The sequence below is a fragment of the Sinocyclocheilus grahami genome, unplaced genomic scaffold (assembly GCF_001515645.1).
Source record: "Sinocyclocheilus grahami isolate Dianchi unplaced genomic scaffold, SAMN03320097.WGS_v1.1 scaffold2.1, whole genome shotgun sequence".
NCBI lineage: Eukaryota > Metazoa > Chordata > Actinopteri > Cypriniformes > Cyprinidae > Sinocyclocheilus > Sinocyclocheilus grahami.
In genome coordinates this window covers 719,573-738,709 of record NW_015505181.1, presented here as the reverse complement: position 1 = coordinate 738,709, position 19,137 = coordinate 719,573, and the positions used below count along the sequence as shown (strand labels likewise).

General features: G+C 37.0%; 2 protein-coding genes across 2 annotated transcripts in view; both read left to right on the top strand.

Moving 5' to 3' along the window:
- Positions 1-13,268, top strand: part of LOC107552397 (importin-9-like) — a 14,337-nt gene extending 1,069 nt beyond the window's left edge. Inside the window, exons 3-20 of the mRNA XM_016234301.1 lie at positions 408-527; positions 610-710; positions 1,221-1,279; positions 1,368-1,519; positions 1,593-1,691; positions 3,792-3,898; positions 4,363-4,502; positions 4,597-4,759; positions 7,403-7,629; positions 7,717-7,865; positions 7,939-8,067; positions 8,161-8,436; positions 10,899-11,065; positions 11,153-11,286; positions 11,374-11,493; positions 11,590-11,697; positions 12,344-12,420; positions 12,505-13,268. Of these exons, the coding sequence (XP_016089787.1) occupies positions 408-527; positions 610-710; positions 1,221-1,279; positions 1,368-1,519; positions 1,593-1,691; positions 3,792-3,898; positions 4,363-4,502; positions 4,597-4,759; positions 7,403-7,629; positions 7,717-7,865; positions 7,939-8,067; positions 8,161-8,436; positions 10,899-11,065; positions 11,153-11,286; positions 11,374-11,493; positions 11,590-11,697; positions 12,344-12,420; positions 12,505-12,615 (2,439 nt within the window). The 3' untranslated portion in view covers positions 12,616-13,268. The remainder of the gene's footprint in view (positions 1-407; positions 528-609; positions 711-1,220; positions 1,280-1,367; positions 1,520-1,592; positions 1,692-3,791; positions 3,899-4,362; positions 4,503-4,596; positions 4,760-7,402; positions 7,630-7,716; positions 7,866-7,938; positions 8,068-8,160; positions 8,437-10,898; positions 11,066-11,152; positions 11,287-11,373; positions 11,494-11,589; positions 11,698-12,343; positions 12,421-12,504) is intronic.
- Positions 13,269-14,066: 798 nt separating this feature from the next.
- LOC107552307 (protein shisa-4-like) lies at positions 14,067-18,097 on the top strand. Its single transcript, XM_016234197.1, has 6 exons — positions 14,067-14,322; positions 14,517-14,584; positions 15,103-15,167; positions 16,846-17,031; positions 17,326-17,462; positions 18,090-18,097. Exons 1-6 carry the CDS (start codon positions 14,265-14,267, stop codon positions 18,095-18,097), a joined length of 522 nt encoding a protein of 173 aa, XP_016089683.1. The 5' UTR covers positions 14,067-14,264.
- The last annotated feature ends 1,040 nt before the right edge of the window (positions 18,098-19,137 follow it).

Here is a 19,137-nt window from a genome sequence, read left to right as displayed (position 1 = left end):
AGCACCAAATCAGCATATTGGAATGATTTCTGAAGGATCATGTGAGACTGAAAACTGGAGTAATAACTGCTGAAACTTCAGCTTTGCCGTCACAGAAATAAATTGCATTTTAAAATATATTAAAATAGAAAACAATTATTGTACATTGCGTTAATATTTCTCAGTATTACCGTTTTTTTCATCAAATAAATGCAGCATTGGTTAGTAAAGAGACTTCTTTCAAAAACATGAAAAAATGTATCAACCCCAGAATTTTGAACTGTAGTGTATACATTTTAATTTAAATTTGTATAAGTTAACATTAAATTATAAAATGCAGTGGAATTTGTGACTTCATAATACCTAATACTTCACAGTAAGTATTAAAAGGGGTAACTGGCATTTTAAACAATTATGTTTGATTTTAGGGTGCTGCCAACACTCTGATCTTCCCGGTGGTGCAGCAGTTCACTGAGGCCTTCATACAGGCCCTGCAGATTCCAGATGGACCCACTTCAGATAGTGGCCTGAAGATGGAAGTGCTAAAGGTGACTAGCTGTTGCATCGTGCAGAAAAACACTTTTTCCCCTTGTGATGTAAATGTAATTATCAATTGTTATCTCTTCATAGGCAGTGACGGCTCTTGTGAAGAACTTCCCCAAACCCATGGTGTCCTCTATGCAACAGATTCTACCTATCGTATGGAACACCTTGACAGAAAGTGCCTCTTTATATCCATTCATTGACAGATTTTACCACTTGTTTAACCTATCGTCATTAAAGGAAAAGTTCACCCAGAAATGAAAATGTATTCATGCTCAAGTCATCCAAAATGTAGATGAGTTTATATCTTTATCGTAACAGGTTTGGAGCATTACATGACTTGCTCACCAATGGATCATCTGCAGTGAATGGGTGCCGTCAGAATGAGAGCTCAAACTGCTGATAATAACATCACAATAATCCACACAACTACAGTCCATCAGTTAACATTTTAGGAAGTGAAAAGCTGTCTGTTTGTAATAAACAACTCCATCATTAAGATGTTTTTAACTTAAAACTGTTGCTTTAGCTAAAATGGAGTTCATAAAACCATAATATTGCTTTCACTTGGAAATCTGAGGGTGAGCACATTTTAATTTTTGGGTAAACTATTCTTTAGTATCTCAGACCTGTTTGATGTTTTTATCGGTGCCAGTTATTTCAGTAAAATATAAGTTTTTTCTTAACCAAGCATGTACTTATGTGAGAACTGAGGTCAACTACACAGAAGAAGTAGATGATCCAATTGACTCTGATGGTATGTGGCACTAGATTTTTGCAAGAACTGATCATTGTTATTCAGACTAGCTTAGTAAGCGCTGAGCTCTGTTAATTGATTGTCACAGGTGAGGTCCTTGGCTTTGAGAACCTCGTCTTCAGCATCTTTGAGTTTGTCCACACACTGCTGGAGAACAAGAAGTTCAAGAGCACAGTGAAGAAAGCTCTACCAGAGCTCATTTATTACATCATCCTCTACATGCAGATCACGGAGGATCAGGTTTGTGTGCAGTGTGAGTGTGTCATATGTCTTTTTTATAGCCTTTATCTTCATGTTCTCATCCATCACACAGATCAAGGTATGGACAGCCAATCCACAGCAGTTTGTTGAGGATGAGGATGATGACACATTCTCTTATTCGGTCCGGATATCTGCACAGGATTTGTTGCTGGTGAGAGCACAGAGAGTTTGTTTGTAGGTGTTTAAATTTAGAGCCCGACCGATATTGTTTTTTTGATACCGATATTATGGAGTAAAAAAAGGCCGGCATCGATATATCGACCGATGTTCTTTGTGTATATTATAGTACAGTACCAGTCAAAAGTTTGGACACTTTCCCATTCGTGTTTCCAAACATTTGACTGGTATTATATATAGAATACAGTATATACATAAACAGAATATATATACATAAACACATTTTTTACAATGATCACTCAAATGTGGTGATCAAACACTTATAATGACGGGACAAAGATATGTAATGATAGAGGCAGGGCATTTAACAGTTTAATAATAAACTTTTATTATCCAAAATGAGTCTGACATCAGTGCACTGAACAGTAAAGTTGAAGTTTATTCAATTCAATTTCATTCAACTTTATTCCGTTGAAGTTTTTCACTTTGGAACATTCATTCACGGATTTGCGCTACGGTATTCACACACAGACTAAACTTACTAAAGAAGTGTGAAGTCTGACATAATATACCTCTGTAAATAAATATAAATTCACGTCTCACACACTTTAATGCCCTTTGAATGTAACGTGTACGTTCCCTTGGAACTGGAATTATGGCGGAATATCATGTGAAGTCCACTTCGTAGGGCACTTGCGGTCGAATAAGCCAACGCTTGAATGCTGCTGCCTGAATAAGAGACCTCCTTACTGAAGTGAAAGTGTTGGCTGGGCGTCGAGACGTACACTTGATTCGCGTTCGAGAAGGTTCCTCGAGCTGAAGGGGTCCCCCAAATTTGGTGCGGATTCGCCGAGCCTTTACGGAGATATGGCCGTTCAAAGTTTCAATGATTTTTCATAGATTTGAGCTTTAAAGCGTTTCATCCAGGTCGCCAGTAGCAAACAATGGAGTACGCTCTGCTGGACAAACTAAGTAATTACATAATTTCAAGCATTTTATCTGCATTATATGTTCTGTAAAAAAAAATTTATATCGGCGGCAACAGGCTCATATCGGCCGATAATATCGGCTAAACGATATATCAGTCAGGCTCTAGTTTAAATGTTTAACCTCCTTTGTTTAAATGATGCGATTTCAAGTTTTTCTTTCTCTTTGGAGTGTTACAAGCTGATTGTGCATAGAAAAGATCCCTGAAGTTGCAACGACTAAAGTCTCAAAACCAAAGAGATATTCTTTATCAAAGTTAAGACTCTGCCATGCCCCCCTAAAACGGCTCGTTCCAACACGCCCCCACATATCTACCTCACTATGTGGAAATATTTGCATAATGCTGCCCAAATGTGCACGCAAAGAAAGAAGGCGTGGTTTCAGTAACCGCAGTTAGTGTTGATGCAGCAATGTCAGGGAGACGCTGTGTGTTTCAATGCGAAAGCAAAAGCACTTTATTTGGCCTTCCAGAAGTAGATGCATTTAGGAATCCTTAAGATTACTTACAACAGAGCAGCAATGCATTTTATGGACGACCGTTTCGTGAACCTAGGAGAGGAGGTAATTCTGACTTTGCTATGACAATCTGGCGCTTCTGAATCAGCTACGGTTTTGTTATTAGTTTAAGAATTTGCTATTGACTGTTCAAATGTGGAGTTTTGCGCATCGTGTGTGTGTGTGTGCGCGCGTGTGAGAGAGAGGGTCACATCACATCACAGTGGAGTCAGCTGTCTTAACCGTGGCTTGTGTACTGCACACATACCAGCTTCATCACTGTGTCTGTCACGCGACTCTGTTCCCCTTTCGGGCTCTGTCTTTACATTTATTTTGAAAGATGAAGCTCGCGATTATGGTAAGGGGCGTTACATTTCCGATGAGTGCTTGTGGTGTTCGGCCAATCACAATGCACTGGGTCAGCTGGCCAATCAGAGCAGACTGCGCTTGTCGGAAGAAGGGACTTTGTAGAAAACGAAGCGTTTGAGAGAGGCGGGGCATAGAGGACCTACAATAATGTACAGTATTTGAAAAATAATGTGTTTTTTGAACATTAAAGCATTTCAACATATTCTGTTACACCAAATACACAAAATAATGATCTTTAAAAATGCATCATATGACCCCTTTAATGCATATTTTTGTCCATCAGGCCGTTGCTGCTGAGTTTCAGAACGAGAGCGCTGCTGCTTTAGCCGCGGCTGCAACACGGCACCTCCAAGAGGCAGAGCAAGCCAAGAACACAGGCAGTGAACACTGGTAAACAGAGAAAAACATCCTCTATCACAACTAAACTTTCTTTTTCTTTGTGTTGCTTTACACCAGGGTTTCCCAAATGGGGGTTTGAGAACCCCTGGGGATTTGTGAGGGAAATGCAGGGGCTTTTGTGAGTTAAAAGCTAATAATTAAACTGAGTGTAAATGTAAAATAAACAAATGTGGTTGCATAATTGAAACTGCCATATAGCCTTTTTACACATTTGCCCAATTTAAATAAAACACTAGAAAAAAGATACTACATTTATATCTGTTCAGTTGCATGTCACGTGATCATTAGCCAACATCAGAGAACCATAAACATGCAAATGTGTTGTTAAATCAATGTGAAGTATTACCCTTATCTCTGTTGGTACTTTAAGTAAATATGTTATATCTAAGGGGTTCGGCTGACAAAAAAAAGTTTGGGAACCCCTGCCTTACATCAGTATCTCCATAAATATGCAGGTGGAAGGTGCATGAGGCTTGCATGCTGGCCCTGGGGTCAGTCAAGACCATCATCACTGAGAATGTAAAGAACGGTCGTGTGCATTTCGATATGCATGGATTCCTTGCCAATGTCATTCTTGCTGACCTCAATTTACCAGGTAACCTTGTTCTAAACTTTCATTTTGATCTTATGTCTGTATATGGCCTGAGTGTAGACCTGTGGATGTAATCCCCATGTTATTTAATTCCCAGCAGCCTCTCCATTCCTGTTGGGTCGGGCCTTATGGGCAGCCAGTCGCTTCACCGCAGCAATGTCCCCAGAACTCATTCAGCAGTTCCTCCAGGCCACTGTGAGTGGTCTACATGAGAGTCAGCCACCCTCTGTCCGGATCTCTGCTGTGAGAGCGATCTGGGGGTAGGACTTTCATTTCCAGTCTCTCGTGTGCAGAGTTTAATCATTTGTGCAAAATGGTATGGTTGTTCTTTGTAGTTATTTTTTATTTATTTATTTGATCTTTTTCACAATTTAAGCCTGAAATTAATTTAATACACTTACCCTTTCAAATGAGACATGGCTTGGGCTGCCCTTAAGCAGGAATCTTATTTGGTTCTACACCTTTTACAGGATTCCCACGCGTCCTGGAAAACACATGGAAAATGTGAAATGTCCTGGAAAATCTTGTAGTTGTCCAGGGAAATGTTTGTTTTAAAAAATTTAATTGTGTTTTCCTTTAGCCAAGAACAAACAGTTTACCACTGGCTCTAAACAAATGTTAGTATTAGAAAACTTTCGAATGGCCGTAAATTGGGACCGACCTGTTTTTGCTGCAAACGCGCGATCGGCAATCAGTTCTTTTGTTTTATTTCAGGCGATCTCTGTTCCGGACTTGCACACAAACTGAATTGCAAGCATTTTCCAAAATGTAATATGTGTGGAAATATTACTATTATCCTAACTGAGTCTATAAACGGGACGTTAACAGAGGCCAGAGACGCTGAAGATGGACACAAAGAGGGGAAAATACTGTAGCTGGCAGAGCAGCTCATTTGTTCATGATGAGCAAAATATTGGAAGAAAGTCCTTAATATTGAATTGGGGTGGTGGGTTATATGAATGTATCTCTGAGGGGAGCTGACTGTCTTCAGAAAAGTTTATATGGTATTTTCTTTACATCATGCCTCTGTATAATGCATATTAAAGTAGTATTTCTAGGCACAACCAAGGAAACGCTGGGAAGCGCCACCCAACGTCACTTGCTGTCAGAGTGAATTTGCTTTCTAATTCAATCTGTCTGCTGGTTTTTTTTGTGCAGATATTTTTTATGTAGCATAATTTCACAAAGCTAAAGTCAGACCATTCTGTTTTCTGTCTTCAGATTTTGAAATTACACCTTACAAGTTAATCTAATTTAAATCAGAAACTGCTCATGTATGTAGCATCTTAGTTTGGATCGTGATTAAAATGCAGTGGTCGCCTCTAATTTTAAATGCGTATAGATAGTACTGTCTGCATTAGAGCAAAAACATGTTCAAAAACATGATCTTATCTCTTGCATTAAAAAATAAATATTAGCAAATTGGTATCGGAATCAAGATTGGTGTATCACTACTGACTTTTGACAGTGAGCGTTGACATGTTTCCCAACGTTCTATCCAGTGGTGAACATGGTGAAAAGTATTTCAGTGATTCAGTAACTTGTTAACTAATAATTTGGATTGTTGTCAAAAGTAGGCCATTAGTACTTCTGCACCAAGTTGATACTGAATTTTTTCAGATGTAACAGCCTTTCTGCAGCACTGGTAGTACCAAGTACAGACTCAATGCAGTACTCACTGATAGGCAGCTGCTTTCAAACGCTTCAGTGCATATTTATATCGCTTTACGTGAACAGTGATATGCAATGGCCAATCAGAGGTGTTTAAGTAAGTCAGAATCCACTCAGTTTTCACTTGACCCTTTTAAAGCAATACTTAACTGAAAAATATTTGAAGGATACATGCCAATATTTTAAAATATTATTTTCTTTCATATTATTATTAGTATTAGTATTAATAATGGACTGATTTAATTTTCAAATAGTTTAATAAAATAAATACTTTCTCTTTTTTTGTTGATAAGGTACTGAAATTGGTTCTTAAAATCATTTGTTGAATAATTAAGAGCTCATATTAAAGAGCTGATTTTTTTTAGTTAAGTCATGGCCATAAACTGTATGCTTTTAAAGACTTCTGGAGAGAGGAATATATTACTTTAGGGCATCCTTGTTTTTTATTGTCACCGTAATTAAATTAAAAATGTCCTGGAAAAGTCCACGAAGACCTGGAAAATAATCACAGAAAAAGAGTGGGAACCCTGTTTTAGTTTTAAGGACAGAAACCTAAAAAAATATCTTGAGAAATGAATGTACATAAGTGGTTTAAACTGACCAATTAATACACAATTTAATTATTTCAAAATAATGCTGGTGTGTATTGTTTTTTTATTAAAAAAATATATGATTTTTTTTAGTTAAGTCATGGCCATAAACTGTATGCTTTTAAAGACTTCTGGAGAGAGGAATATATTACTTTAGGGCATCCTTGTTTTTTATTGTCACCGTAATTAAATTAAAAATGTCCTGGAAAAGTCCACGAAGACCTGGAAAATAATCACAGAAAAAGAGTGGGAACCCTGTTTTAGTTTTAAGGACAGAAACCTAAAAAATATCTTGAGAAATGAATGTACATAAGTGGTTTAAACTGACCAATTAATACACAATTTAATTATTTCAAAATAATGCTGGTGTGTATTGTTTTTTTATTAAAAAAATATATTTTTTTTTTTTCATTTTTATTATTTAAATTAATATCTGTATTCATCAAGCATGCATTAAATATATAAAAAATATTGATATAAAATAACAGAAATGACATTTAGAAAAGTAGATTTAAGATTTCTATTTCAAATAAATGCTGTTAATTTGAACTTTCTGGTAATCAAAGAATCCTAAAAACAAACAAAAAATTTAAATCATAATTTCCACAAAAAAAGTGATCCCTCTTTATATCGGTTTCACAGGTACTGTGATCAACTCAAGCTCTCGGAGAGTACTCACGTCCTGCAACCCTTCCTGCCCAATATCTTGGAAGGGCTGGTGCAGCTCGCGGCTCAGTTCAGCTCTGAAGTTCTCACTTTAGTCATGGAAACCCTCTGTATTGTTTGCACCGTGGATCCGGCTTTCACCACGAGTGCTGAGAACAAGATCTGCCCACTCACTATTGCCATCTTCCTTAAGTACAGTAATGGTAAGATTATTTTATAGTCAACAGCCAGTATCATTTGTAATTTAGATGACCTGTGGCTTATCATGCTCTCTTTTCCTTTTCTGTTAGATCCTGTTGTAGCGTCTTTAGCGCAGGACATCTTCAAAGAGCTTGCCCAGATCGAAGCCTGCCAAGGACCCATGCAAATGCGCCTCATTCCTACTCTTGTTAGCATTATGCAGGCACCGCCTGATAAAATCCCATCTGGCCTTTGTGCTGTAAGTTAAACTTCTCAATTTCTTCTACTTCTTACTATAATCTGTAAACAATACATATTTTTTGTTCCTACAGACATCCATAGATATCCTAACTACGGTTGTTCGTAACACTAAACCCCCGTTGACTGACATGCTTGTGTGCCAAGCTTTTCCTGCAGTGGCCCATTGCACTCTCCGCACAGATGACAACACCACAATGCAGGTAGCATCATTCTCCCAGAAACAAATCCGATATGTCTTTTCAGAGTCCTCATGTCGGTTGGTATCTAACTCTCATCATTGTTGATTTTCCCAGAATGGCGGTGAATGCTTGAGGGCCTATGTATCCGTGGCGCTGGAGCAGATTGCCCAGTGGCAAGATGAGCAAGGCCACAGTGGTCTGTGGTATGTCATGCAGGTTGTCAGTCAGCTCCTGGACCCCCGCACATCCGAGTTCACTGCTGCTTTTGTAGGTCGTCTAGTGTCCACTCTCATTGCCCGTGCTGGCACTCAGTTGGCTGACCAGCTGGACCAAATACTGCGTGCTATTCTCAGCAAGATGCAGCAGGCCGAGACCCTCAGTGTGATGCAGGTAGGGTTGGATTGATACCAGAATTTTGGTCTAGGTGCAGTACCACAGTGCTGATAGTAAACTGATACTTTTTCAAACTAAAGCTTGGGGGCCACAAAAAGGTGCTGGGGGTCTGTGGAAATTTTGAGAGAACCAGAATAATTTCTTACACTTTTAGGGCTGTCAAAGTTAATATGTTAACTTTAAAAGTTTAACAGTCATTTTAAAGGGGTCATGAAAGGATTTTTTAAAATTATTATTTTAATATGTTCCTTGAGGTTCACTTATAATATTAATATATTATATATATTATAATAGTTTTTTGCACAAAAAAAACATTTGTGAAATAGTGATGTGTGGATGGCGGTTATATCTGCGGGCGATGCAGATAATCAGCGGGTCAGGTAATAAAAAAATGCATTCTGATTATTTGCGGGTGGATAAAATAAATCATTAATAATGCAAGTAGTAACTACATTTTCTAAAATATGAACGTGTTTTAAATAGGCTACAGAAATGTAATAAACTGTAAATTAACATTAAAAGTTATTCAACAAAACATTATTTAGTCAAGAAGAGCAGTGAGGTATTTTCTCTCTTTTGTTGTTTGATTAACATTAATGACAGCACAGCTTTATTAGGCTGCTGTCACAAGACCTATTTCACGGATCCAGTACTGATACTCATGCGTTTTATTTAGCAACTGTTTACATTAACTTAAGACAAAACCGACTATGCTTTCTCAATTTGGTACTCAAGCGCACAGAAAAGCGCCACTGGAGAGCGCGAGTACCGAATGGCTTAAAAATAAGACATTTTTGTGACGATGCAACAATAACTGATTAGGCTATTGACAATTCTGTCAACTGTCCTGAAACGCGAGCTAAAGTCTTATATCGCAGCGTAAAGCAGCTCTAGATGCGTCGATGTGAAGAGAAAGTCAAAGAGAGAAGATGCGGTACAGCTGAATCACCTACGCTGTTTTCATCTGATGGTTTGTGTGGATTTATTTACTCATCTAACCTACACACTATATTGAATAAAAATGTTGCCACAATTTCCCTCATTTTAAAGTCGAAAGCTGTGGGAATGAGTAATGCGATGTATGCGCAATCCCGCAACGAAATTCAGCACCTGATTAAACGGTATTCTATTATACAGAGAATTGTGAAATAGATTTTCATAATTTTTCAAAAACTTTCTGGGTTTATTTATTTTTACAAAACTTTCCAGGCCTGGAAATTGCCATTCAATTACTTTTCCAGGTGTTTCATGACCGTACGAACCCTAATGTGATGATCGGGTGCGGTTATCTAAATCAGACAAAAATACAGGTGCAGGCGGTTGGCGGGTGGATAATTTATTTGAAGCTGTGGATTTGGGTGACATTTTAGCTCATCCGCGCATCACTAATGTGAAATTTTTTTTATTTTCAACCCTCATTCTGACCCTCTATCTAAAAATTATCTGTTTTCAAGGGCGGGTCCTTTAAGGCTTGTCAGTAATCGGCCACTGTTATGATTGGTTAACGTCATTGCATATGAAACTGTATCAACGCCCCCCACACTACTGCATGTGAATAAGTGCTTTGAAAACATCCATATAAAACCATCATTTACAGACAAAGCATTATGAAATCATTTACTTACGGTTTGCGAGGCAGCTGCAGTCAGATCCAACAGCGTCATCTTTCAACAAATGTTTCTTTGCAAACTCTCCATTACATTTTGCCTCATTTACAAAACAAAATGCTCCGAACAAATGTACATATGATCCTCCGATACGATCCAGGATGCCATTTAAAATGGACCATCTGCTTGTTTCTAATGCTGGGATCCTTCTGATGTCTATACAGAGATGCAAACTAGCTGTTTAAACCAAATGCATCAAAGCAAATGGTCTTTCACTCTTCCGTTTGTCCTGTTGTCGACAGACTATGTCAGAAAGTGAACGTGCATCTGTATACTCTATCCGGTGTAGACAAGAAAGCGGCAGTTATAATGGGTTCAATTTGCTTTAGACGCGACACTCAGTGTAGGTAAGTGACTGAACGCCAGTGGGCGGGGCCTATGGTGAGATGATGACTATTCGTCGATGTCTTGCTCTGGAGGCAGTGTTTATGCAAATGTCTGTGCCTTTGTGACGTCACATGCCACCTCGGATTCAAATGAGCTGTGCTTGGAGTTTGATTGAATAAATGCTTTATTTATAATGAGGAGGATGTTTTAAGCTATGAAACTTGCAGGATGTTGTAATGGTACTAAGACCTCTTATATGCCAAAAGATCAAGGCAAATTTGATTTCTCATGTCATGACCCCTTTAAAATATTAACTGATTTTGGCATTATTACGGTTTGACATTTTCAAAAGAAAAAGCATAATAGGACCCCTTTAATTTTCTTGTACAGCAGATAAGTCTGAATTGTGCTGTAGCTGCTGGCTCAAATGAGGTGTGAAATACATTCTCGCTCTTCATTTTACAGTCCCTGATCATGGTTTTTGCCCACCTGGTCCATTCCCAGTTGGAGCCCCTGCTGGAATTCCTATGCAGTCTTCCAGGTCCCACAGGGAAACCTGCCCTAGAGTTTGTCATGGCTGAGTGGATGAGTCGCCAACATCTGTTCTACGGCCAGTATGAAGGCAAAGTCAGGTGAGAGTTTCCAGTCATGTCTGCAGTGTGTTTGAAGAAATTGCACAGCTTCCGTTTGAAATAACACTGTAATCGCTCTGTCCACAGTGCTGTTGCCTTGTGTAAACTTCTCCAGCATGGTCTGAATACAAATGACAAGCGCCTCCAAGATATAGTTGTCAAAGGAGATGAAATTTTTAATCCAGACGAGGGAATCTGTACACGTTCCAAATCAGCCAAGAGTAAGTTAATGATCTCTTAAACTGCCAAATGAATGATTATTAATAATTGTTATTGTCTCAGATATCTGACTGATCTGTTTCTCTCAGACCCACAGCGGTGGACCAACATTCCTTTGCTGGTAAAGATCTTTAAACTCATCGTCAATGAACTGTCTTCTGTGGTAGAGGCTAATGCAAATAGAGCAAATCCTGCAGACTGGAGCCAAGGTACTTATGTGGTTTAACTATTTACCCCTAGTATTAGAATTGATCGTTGACATTGAAATGTGGAGCCGTCTTAAGTTTAGTGCATTTGCTTTGCAGACTCTGGTGGAATGTGGGACGATCTGGCTGAGGAAGAGGATGATGAGGAAGAAGATGAAGGATTAGCAGGACAGCTTCTGTCTGATCTCATTGCCTGCAACAAATATGGTGAAGTATCATATTATATTTGCATTTATATTGCATATATTGTGATATATATATCATACATTTCCTAGGAATCAAACCTATACCGTAAGCTTTATTTTAAAAAAAAAGATTGTCATCAATGTTATTTTAGTATTTATATACTATTCTTTTTTTTTTATTAATATTTAGAATTAGAATTTTATTTTTATATTTTGATTTATATTTCTTTTTAATTTACTTTAAATTTTAGTACTTTTGTTATGAGCTTTTGTAATTTTTTTTTATGTTTTTTTTTTTAAAATACCATTAAATGAAATATTAGTATTTTTACATTTAAATTAACTATCTAGGTTAAATGTATTTGTTTACTAATTTGCTAACTACTTAAATACTTAATTTTTTTAATTAATTTTCATCTAATATGTTTTATTTTATTTCAGCCTTTTCAATTAACAAAAATGTTTTTATAGTTTTAGTTAACAATAATAACTGCTTCACATCTTTTGCAAAGCTTTTGTGGTGGACAGACATGTACATGTTAGGATTTATTTGTAAAAGCAAAAGAACAAAAATATGAGTAAAACAATGAAGTACACAAATCGTTGCATATTCACTACCTTGTCTTTTCTATAAACAGTCTGTAACACCTATTGTGATTTCCCCATAGACGATGATTATTATGAGGATGATGATGAGGAGGATCCAGATGCTCTGAAGGATCCCATATATCAAATTGACCTTCAGGTAAGTTATTTGGCATCGACACTAAAGTATTGCTGTAACCAGACCTCATATCTTCATTGCTCGTCTCCGTGTTTTTTTCCACAGGCGTATCTGACAGATTTCCTGACCCAGTTTGCTCAGCAGCCTTGCTATAGCATGTTTTCAAGCCACTTGAATGAAGTAGAGAGAGGAGTCTTGCAGTCCATCGGTATGTGACCTGTATACCCAACATCGGCTCCTTGTCCTTTGTTTCCGTCTTTACCACTCAGTCATCTTTTCATCAAACTTGAACATTTGAGTGGACTCGGAATGCCTATCGGACAACGTTCTTGATCCAAAACTCAAAAGAGGACTTAAAGGTTTACGTGCCTCTCCCTGTGTTTTATTAAGGGAAGGAATGGACAATGATTTCCGGGGATGTAAGAGCAGGGTGTGAGGGGCTCACAGACAGGACTGTGTGGGTGCATTTGAATCGGATGTCAAAACAATGCTGTGCTTTGATAGACCTGTCTAGTATGATGAATGATTTTTTTGCAAAGGGCCTGGTAACGGTATAGGAATGATTTAAAAATATCCACTGTCCATTTGTACCTTCTCACTCTACTAATTCATGATGGTTAAAAAATCTTTCTGTAAAGGAAGGAAAAAGACTTCTGACAGATGATGAATCTACACTTTGAAAAGAAGTTGGAACTGTTGACAGCCTTATTAAAGTTCTCCATGTTGTTTGTCATTATGTGGTCTCATGAGATGATCTTTATGGCTACACTGTTGGGTGAGCATGAAGAATAATATAGTGTTACCATAGTGATCCTACAGTCTTATTAGCAGCATTGTCTCCATTGAGGTATGAGAAGAATTTCAAAATAAAAGGCCTGTTAAGGTCTCAATTTTAAATGTCTAGATTATTTTTGCAGATTTAGAAATCTGCATGAAAGTATTTTATTTATTTTTTACTGTAAACAATCTTCATTTACTCAAAGATATATTTTGCAGAGTGCAATAAATGTTAGTAAATGTACTTTACCATTAGAATTTAACACATTTGATTATGAACGTGCATATCTGTATGTTGTTAGGTTACTAGGCATTGTTTTGTTAAAAACAAATGTGGCCTCAGTTTTGTTTTTAAAAATACTTTTAAGAACTAAATTACGATTTAGGAAAATATGGACTTTATTACACAATTATTTACAGATTTCTTTTAAGTTTGAATTACTATGTTTTCCAGTACAACCTACACTGGTAGTGGCACACTCTACATTAATTTACAAATTTTAAGTAGACAATATACACAAGTTTTATATTTTAAATTATGGGAATAGTTGATCAAACTTTGAGTTGGATGTAATGAAACAAAAAAAACTGCGAACTGATTAATACATTTAATTAAATGTAACATAACCCTTACTTTAAGAAAAGACGCAGTGTAGTCTCTACATATAATGTGAGTGAGTGTATTCATCTCCAGAAATGTGAACTATTCAGAGCGGCCGAGGCGAGCTGTCTACAGGAGCCCACGGGCATCATTTTTCCTCGTGGAATTTCGCGCGTATGCGGTCAATCTCCTGAATAATTCCCTTCATTTCCACTTTTAATTTATATGAAATATAAGCGCTATCCAGGCGAAGTGAACGTCCTTTCATTTATTTGATCAATGAGGAGGCTGAGGCTGGTACTGGAGATGTGGCGTGCGGGCGTGTAGCGTCACGGGCGGGGTGTCATCACTCACATCGCATGTTGATCACGAAGCCGCTTGATTCGGAGCTCCGCTGTCTGCGAGTCGTGGCAGAAAATATCGTTTTAAGGTCTTTTTTCAAAGGATGCAAACGTAACCGTTTGTGTCTGGTGTAACTGGAAGCAGCATGTCCTTCTACGCCGTCATTATACCGGTCCTCTGTATCATTTTCTCGGCTTGGCAGGGTAAGACGATATTGTAGTTTCTTCATAGGCCTCATTGTCGCAAATATTTACTTACAAACATGTTTCTGTTTATAATGTATTATAGTCATCAGCAAAAAAAAAAACATTACTCAAATGCCACGTATAGCTCTTATCTAATGCCATTTATATATACATAGCTGCCGTGGACAAACCAGAATATGTCATTTCTATAGCAACAGCTCTCAAACCCCTCAGATGTGTAAGTTCACATGAGGCTGCAGGTGTTTTTCTTCTGCATTCTGTAGGTAGGTCATTCACTGCAGAACCAGTAACTGAAACATTATCCAAGAGTTGAGACCTTAAAGCAAGTGGTCAACTGACCTACATGCAATTTCTGTAAAAAAAAAAATCGAAAAACGAATTTCATATGTTTTAAAAGGTTTTACTCAAAATAAATTCAAGAAACTACTTGGCGGCACTTCAGTCGTTATTTGGGTTAGCTAAGCGATCGTCTACGCAGTTAACTAATCCGAAATTAATGATTAATGAATTTATGAATTAATCAATGTGCTCATAGCGCATTAATTGCCCCTCTGTCTATTTAGGTTATTGTTAATGTTTATTATAAATATTTAAGCGTGTGTGTGTGTGTTTGTTTGTTTGTGTGTACAATTTATTATGTAATAACACATTACAATATGTGTTTTATTTATTAATGCATATTAAATGCATATTATATTACTAAATGTTTCAGTTCCTCAAATGTTTTTAAATTTATATTGAAACCAGCTTTTTAATGTTAATGCTGTTAATTTGTAGGCCAAACTACAACCTATTATATTATATTACATTATATTATATTATAACTGTAACCTCCAAGTTTTGTAGGATTCGCACTTCCCCTTCAGAATCTTTTTTTTTCAGAATCAGAACCTTTGTTTTAGTATATACAATGCTGCTTGAAAGTTTGTGAACCCTTTAGAATTGTCTATATTTCTGCATAAATATAACCCAAAAAATCGTCAGATTTTCATGCAAGTTCTGAAAGTTGACAAAGAGAACCCAATCAAACAAATGAGATGAAAATATATACTTAGTCATTTATTTATTTATTCAGGAAAATGATTCAATATTACATATCTGAGTGGCAAAAGTATGTGAATCTCTAGGATTAGCAGTTAATTTGAAGGTGAAATTAGAGTCCATCTGTTCAGAGGTGTTTTCAATCAGTGAGATGACTATCAGGTGTCAGTGTGTGCCCTGTTTTATCTAAAGAACAGGGATCTATCAAAGTTTGATCATGTTTGTGGAAGTGTATCATGGCATGAACAAAGGAGATCTCCGAGGACCTCAGAAAAAGAGTTGTTGTTGCTCATTAGGCTAGAAAAGGTTTCAAAGCCATCTCTAAAGAGTTTGGACTCCTCAATCCACGGTCAGACAGATTGTGTACAAATGGAGGAAATTCAAGACCACTGTTACCCTCCCAGTGCTGTTACCCACCGGATCATTTTTCTCAATAAATAAATGACAAAGTATATATTTTTGTCTCCTTTATTTGATTGGATTCTCTTTGTCTACTTTCAGGATTTGTGTGAAAATCTAATTATGTTTTGGGTCATATTTATGCAGAAATATTTATTAATTTTAAAGGGTTCACAAATTTTCAAGCAGCACTGTATATATATATATATTTTTTTTTTTTTTTGAGAAATTTATTGAGAAAAAATGATCCGGTGTTAAATATTTGTGAGTGGCAAAAGAATGTGAATCTTTGCTTTCGGTATCTGGTGTGACCCACTTTTGCAGCAATAACTGCAGGTAATATTTCTTGTAACTGCTGATCAGTCCTGCACAACAGCTTGTAGGAATTTTAGCCCATTCCCCAGTACAGAACCACTTCAACTCTGTGATGTTGGTGGGTTTCCTCCTATGAACTTCTTGCTTCAGGTCCTTCCACAAAATTGCAATTGCATTAATGCCCGGAATTTGACTCAGTCATTCCAAAACATTAACTTTGTCCTTCTTTAACTATCTTTTGGTCGAATGACTTGTGCGCTTGGGGTCGTTGTCTTGCTGCATGAACCTGTTTCTCAAGACAGATGTCCTGACATTTTCCTTCAGAATTTGCTGGTATAATTCAGAATTCATTGTTCCATCAATGATGGCAAGCCGTCCTGGACCAGATGTAGCAAAACAGGCCCAAACCATGATACTACCACCACCATGTTTCACAGATGGGATAAGGTTCTTATGCTGGAATGCAGTGTTTTCTTTCTCCAAACATAATGCTCCTCATTTAAACCAAAATTTTCTATTTTGGTCTCATCCATCCAGAAAAGATTTCTCCAGTATTCCTCTGACTTGTTCACATGATCTTTAGCAAACTGCAGATGGGCAGCAATGTTCTTTTTGTAGAGCAGTGGCTTTCTTCTTGTGACTCTGCCATGGACACCATGGTTGTTCAGTGTTCTCCTGATGATGGCCTCATAAACATTAACATTAGCCAATGTGAGAAAGGCCTTTAACTGCTTAGAAATTAGCCTGCAGTCCTTTGAAACCTAGTGGACTTTTACACGTCTTGCTTTACTGCTTGTGGTATGTGGACAAAAATGGCACCTGGCACAATGGCTTTGATTGCCCACTCATAACCTTCTGCTGTGGGAACTGTCACCGCCGTTACTGCTGCCTGGATGGCTTCAAGATGATCACCGAGGCGGGACAGAAGCGCTGCATGCTGTTCCATCTCAGGTACACTTTTTAAGATTCTAGATTATTGACCACTTAGTGGCCTAAAGAGGCTCATTAACCTCACATTAGACTGCCAAATAAAACTAATTAAGTATAACTGTTATAAAATAAATGCTTAATCTTAATGGTGAAGGTGCTGATTGCTAGACCTAACAGCAAGCATTTTATTTTGCATTTATTCATTTAGCAGATGCTTTTATCCAAAGCGATTTTTCTGAGTTTCTCCCAGAGAAGTCGGATCATTCAAAATTGGTGTTGTCTTTCCTGAAAAGTTTTCTGTCCTGCCTCTCTCAGCCCTTCCACTATAGCTGGCATTGCTTCATCGATCCTGCTCTTTGTGGCTGCTATAGCAACCATGGTCTGTTGCTTCATGTGTTCCTGTTGTTACCTGTACCAGCGCCGCCAGCAACGTGGCAGAACTCCTTATGAAGGTAAACGCAATAATTTTATTCTCTTCACAGTCCATCCTGAATTTATTACAAATACATAAGAATGAATTAAAAATAAACAAAGTAAATATCGGATTTTTTGCAGAGACACTCGAAGGTATTATATGTAATATTTAGCATGTATCTGAATGCATTTTTATTTATTTATTTATTTTTGCTGTTGGGTTGCATGATATACAACAACTATAAATACATCAAATCTCATATACAGTACACTCACGTAAAGCTGGATATAATATCAAGCAAAACTCAACTGCTTGATTGTCTGTATCATCGAAAAATGTAAACTATTTTATAGTACATTAATATACTAAAAGTTGTATAAATAAAACTTAAAGTACATTATTGCACAACTCTATTTGTAAAGTTGGATATATAGTACAGTATATCCGTTTTTTTCAGTATACACACAGAGCACTCACATTATATACTATATAGCACAACCAAATGAGAAGAAGCTTGTGTCATTTGCACTTTATTCTCCAATAGACATGCTTTGCTGTCTCTCCCGGCTCGTTTGTTCAAAATGTATTTATTTGACCACTAATCTGAGCATGTCACTTGCATCATTAACATCAAATCATGCTGTATGCTTTTCATGTCTTATAGACAGCTAACATACGGACATGAAACGTAGATGTCTTATAGACAGTTAACATGCAGTATGTAAATAAGAGAGAACTTACATTAAGAATTAATTTCATGTTTCATAGCATCCAACCAAACTTCATTCTGTGCATTTGCAGGTCGTCAACTGTTGCTAGATCTGGCTTGAGCTGTAATGTTAACACCCCTTAGATTTGCATGTCTTTAATTGTATCTCATACTAGGAAGGCCTGTTGTCAAGGGAATAACAGTAATGTTTGCATTCAATTAGCTGTCCGTCTGTGCATTTTTATTTGTTTCAAAAAGCTTTTTGATCTATAAAACATTTCAGTCATTTATGTTCTTTTGTTACATCTCAGTGAGATAAGTTTAAACAAAGTCCCTTTACTTTTCCCTCCAAATTCTGAAAAGGAAATCTGAATAGTGACAACTATAGTTTGAAAACTCAAAAAAAATTTGCAAGATATAAAAATCGAATTGTGAGATAAAAAGTTGCAATGGTGCAGTCATATTTACCATTGTTTAGGGAATTTTTGCAGGCAAAATTTTCAATGTGAATCCACACATTCAGGAATTTTGCATGGGGGCATAAGATTTCCTAATGCCGATTTCACATTTGGTTCAGTTGGTCATGTAAATTCGCAGCGTTGACCAATTGAAATCTTGGTTTGAAAGTGACTTCTGTGTGAGCTGTGCTTCATACAGTGCTACACTATTGACAACAAACAACGGACCTTTTTTGCTCACAAATTTTTGCCGAAATTTAATTAATGTGACCACACATAAAGGCGGGACTTCCATTGCCGCCATATGGAGTGTTCAAATGTTTCCCATTCATATTAACACGAGTGGACCTTAATTAATTTCAAAGTTCATCATAAATGACACTTTTCAATGATAAATTAGAATGTAAATTAAAAGAACATTCTCATTAAAATGAGTATCAGCTTAAAATAATTAATTTGGTACATTTACTTTTAAATGATTTCTGCTACCTCATCTCACATTTGTAAGATTAGTTGTGATGCTTTGTTCATTGTTTTAATAACTT

What these genes read in the sequence shown, in the direction of transcription:
- LOC107552307 (XM_016234197.1), top strand. Translation starts at nt 14,265, where the DNA reads ATGTCCTTCTACGCCGTCATTATACCGGTCCTCTGTATCATTTTCTCG. An exon ending in GTGTTTTTCTTCTGCATTCT is followed by an intron (nt 14,585 to 15,102) that starts GTAGGTAGGTCA and finishes GTTAATTTGTAG; the next exon opens with GCCAAACTACAACCTATTAT. An exon ending in AACTGTAACCTCCAAGTTTT is followed by an intron (nt 15,168 to 16,845) that starts GTAGGATTCGCA and finishes TTTGAAACCTAG; the next exon opens with TGGACTTTTACACGTCTTGC.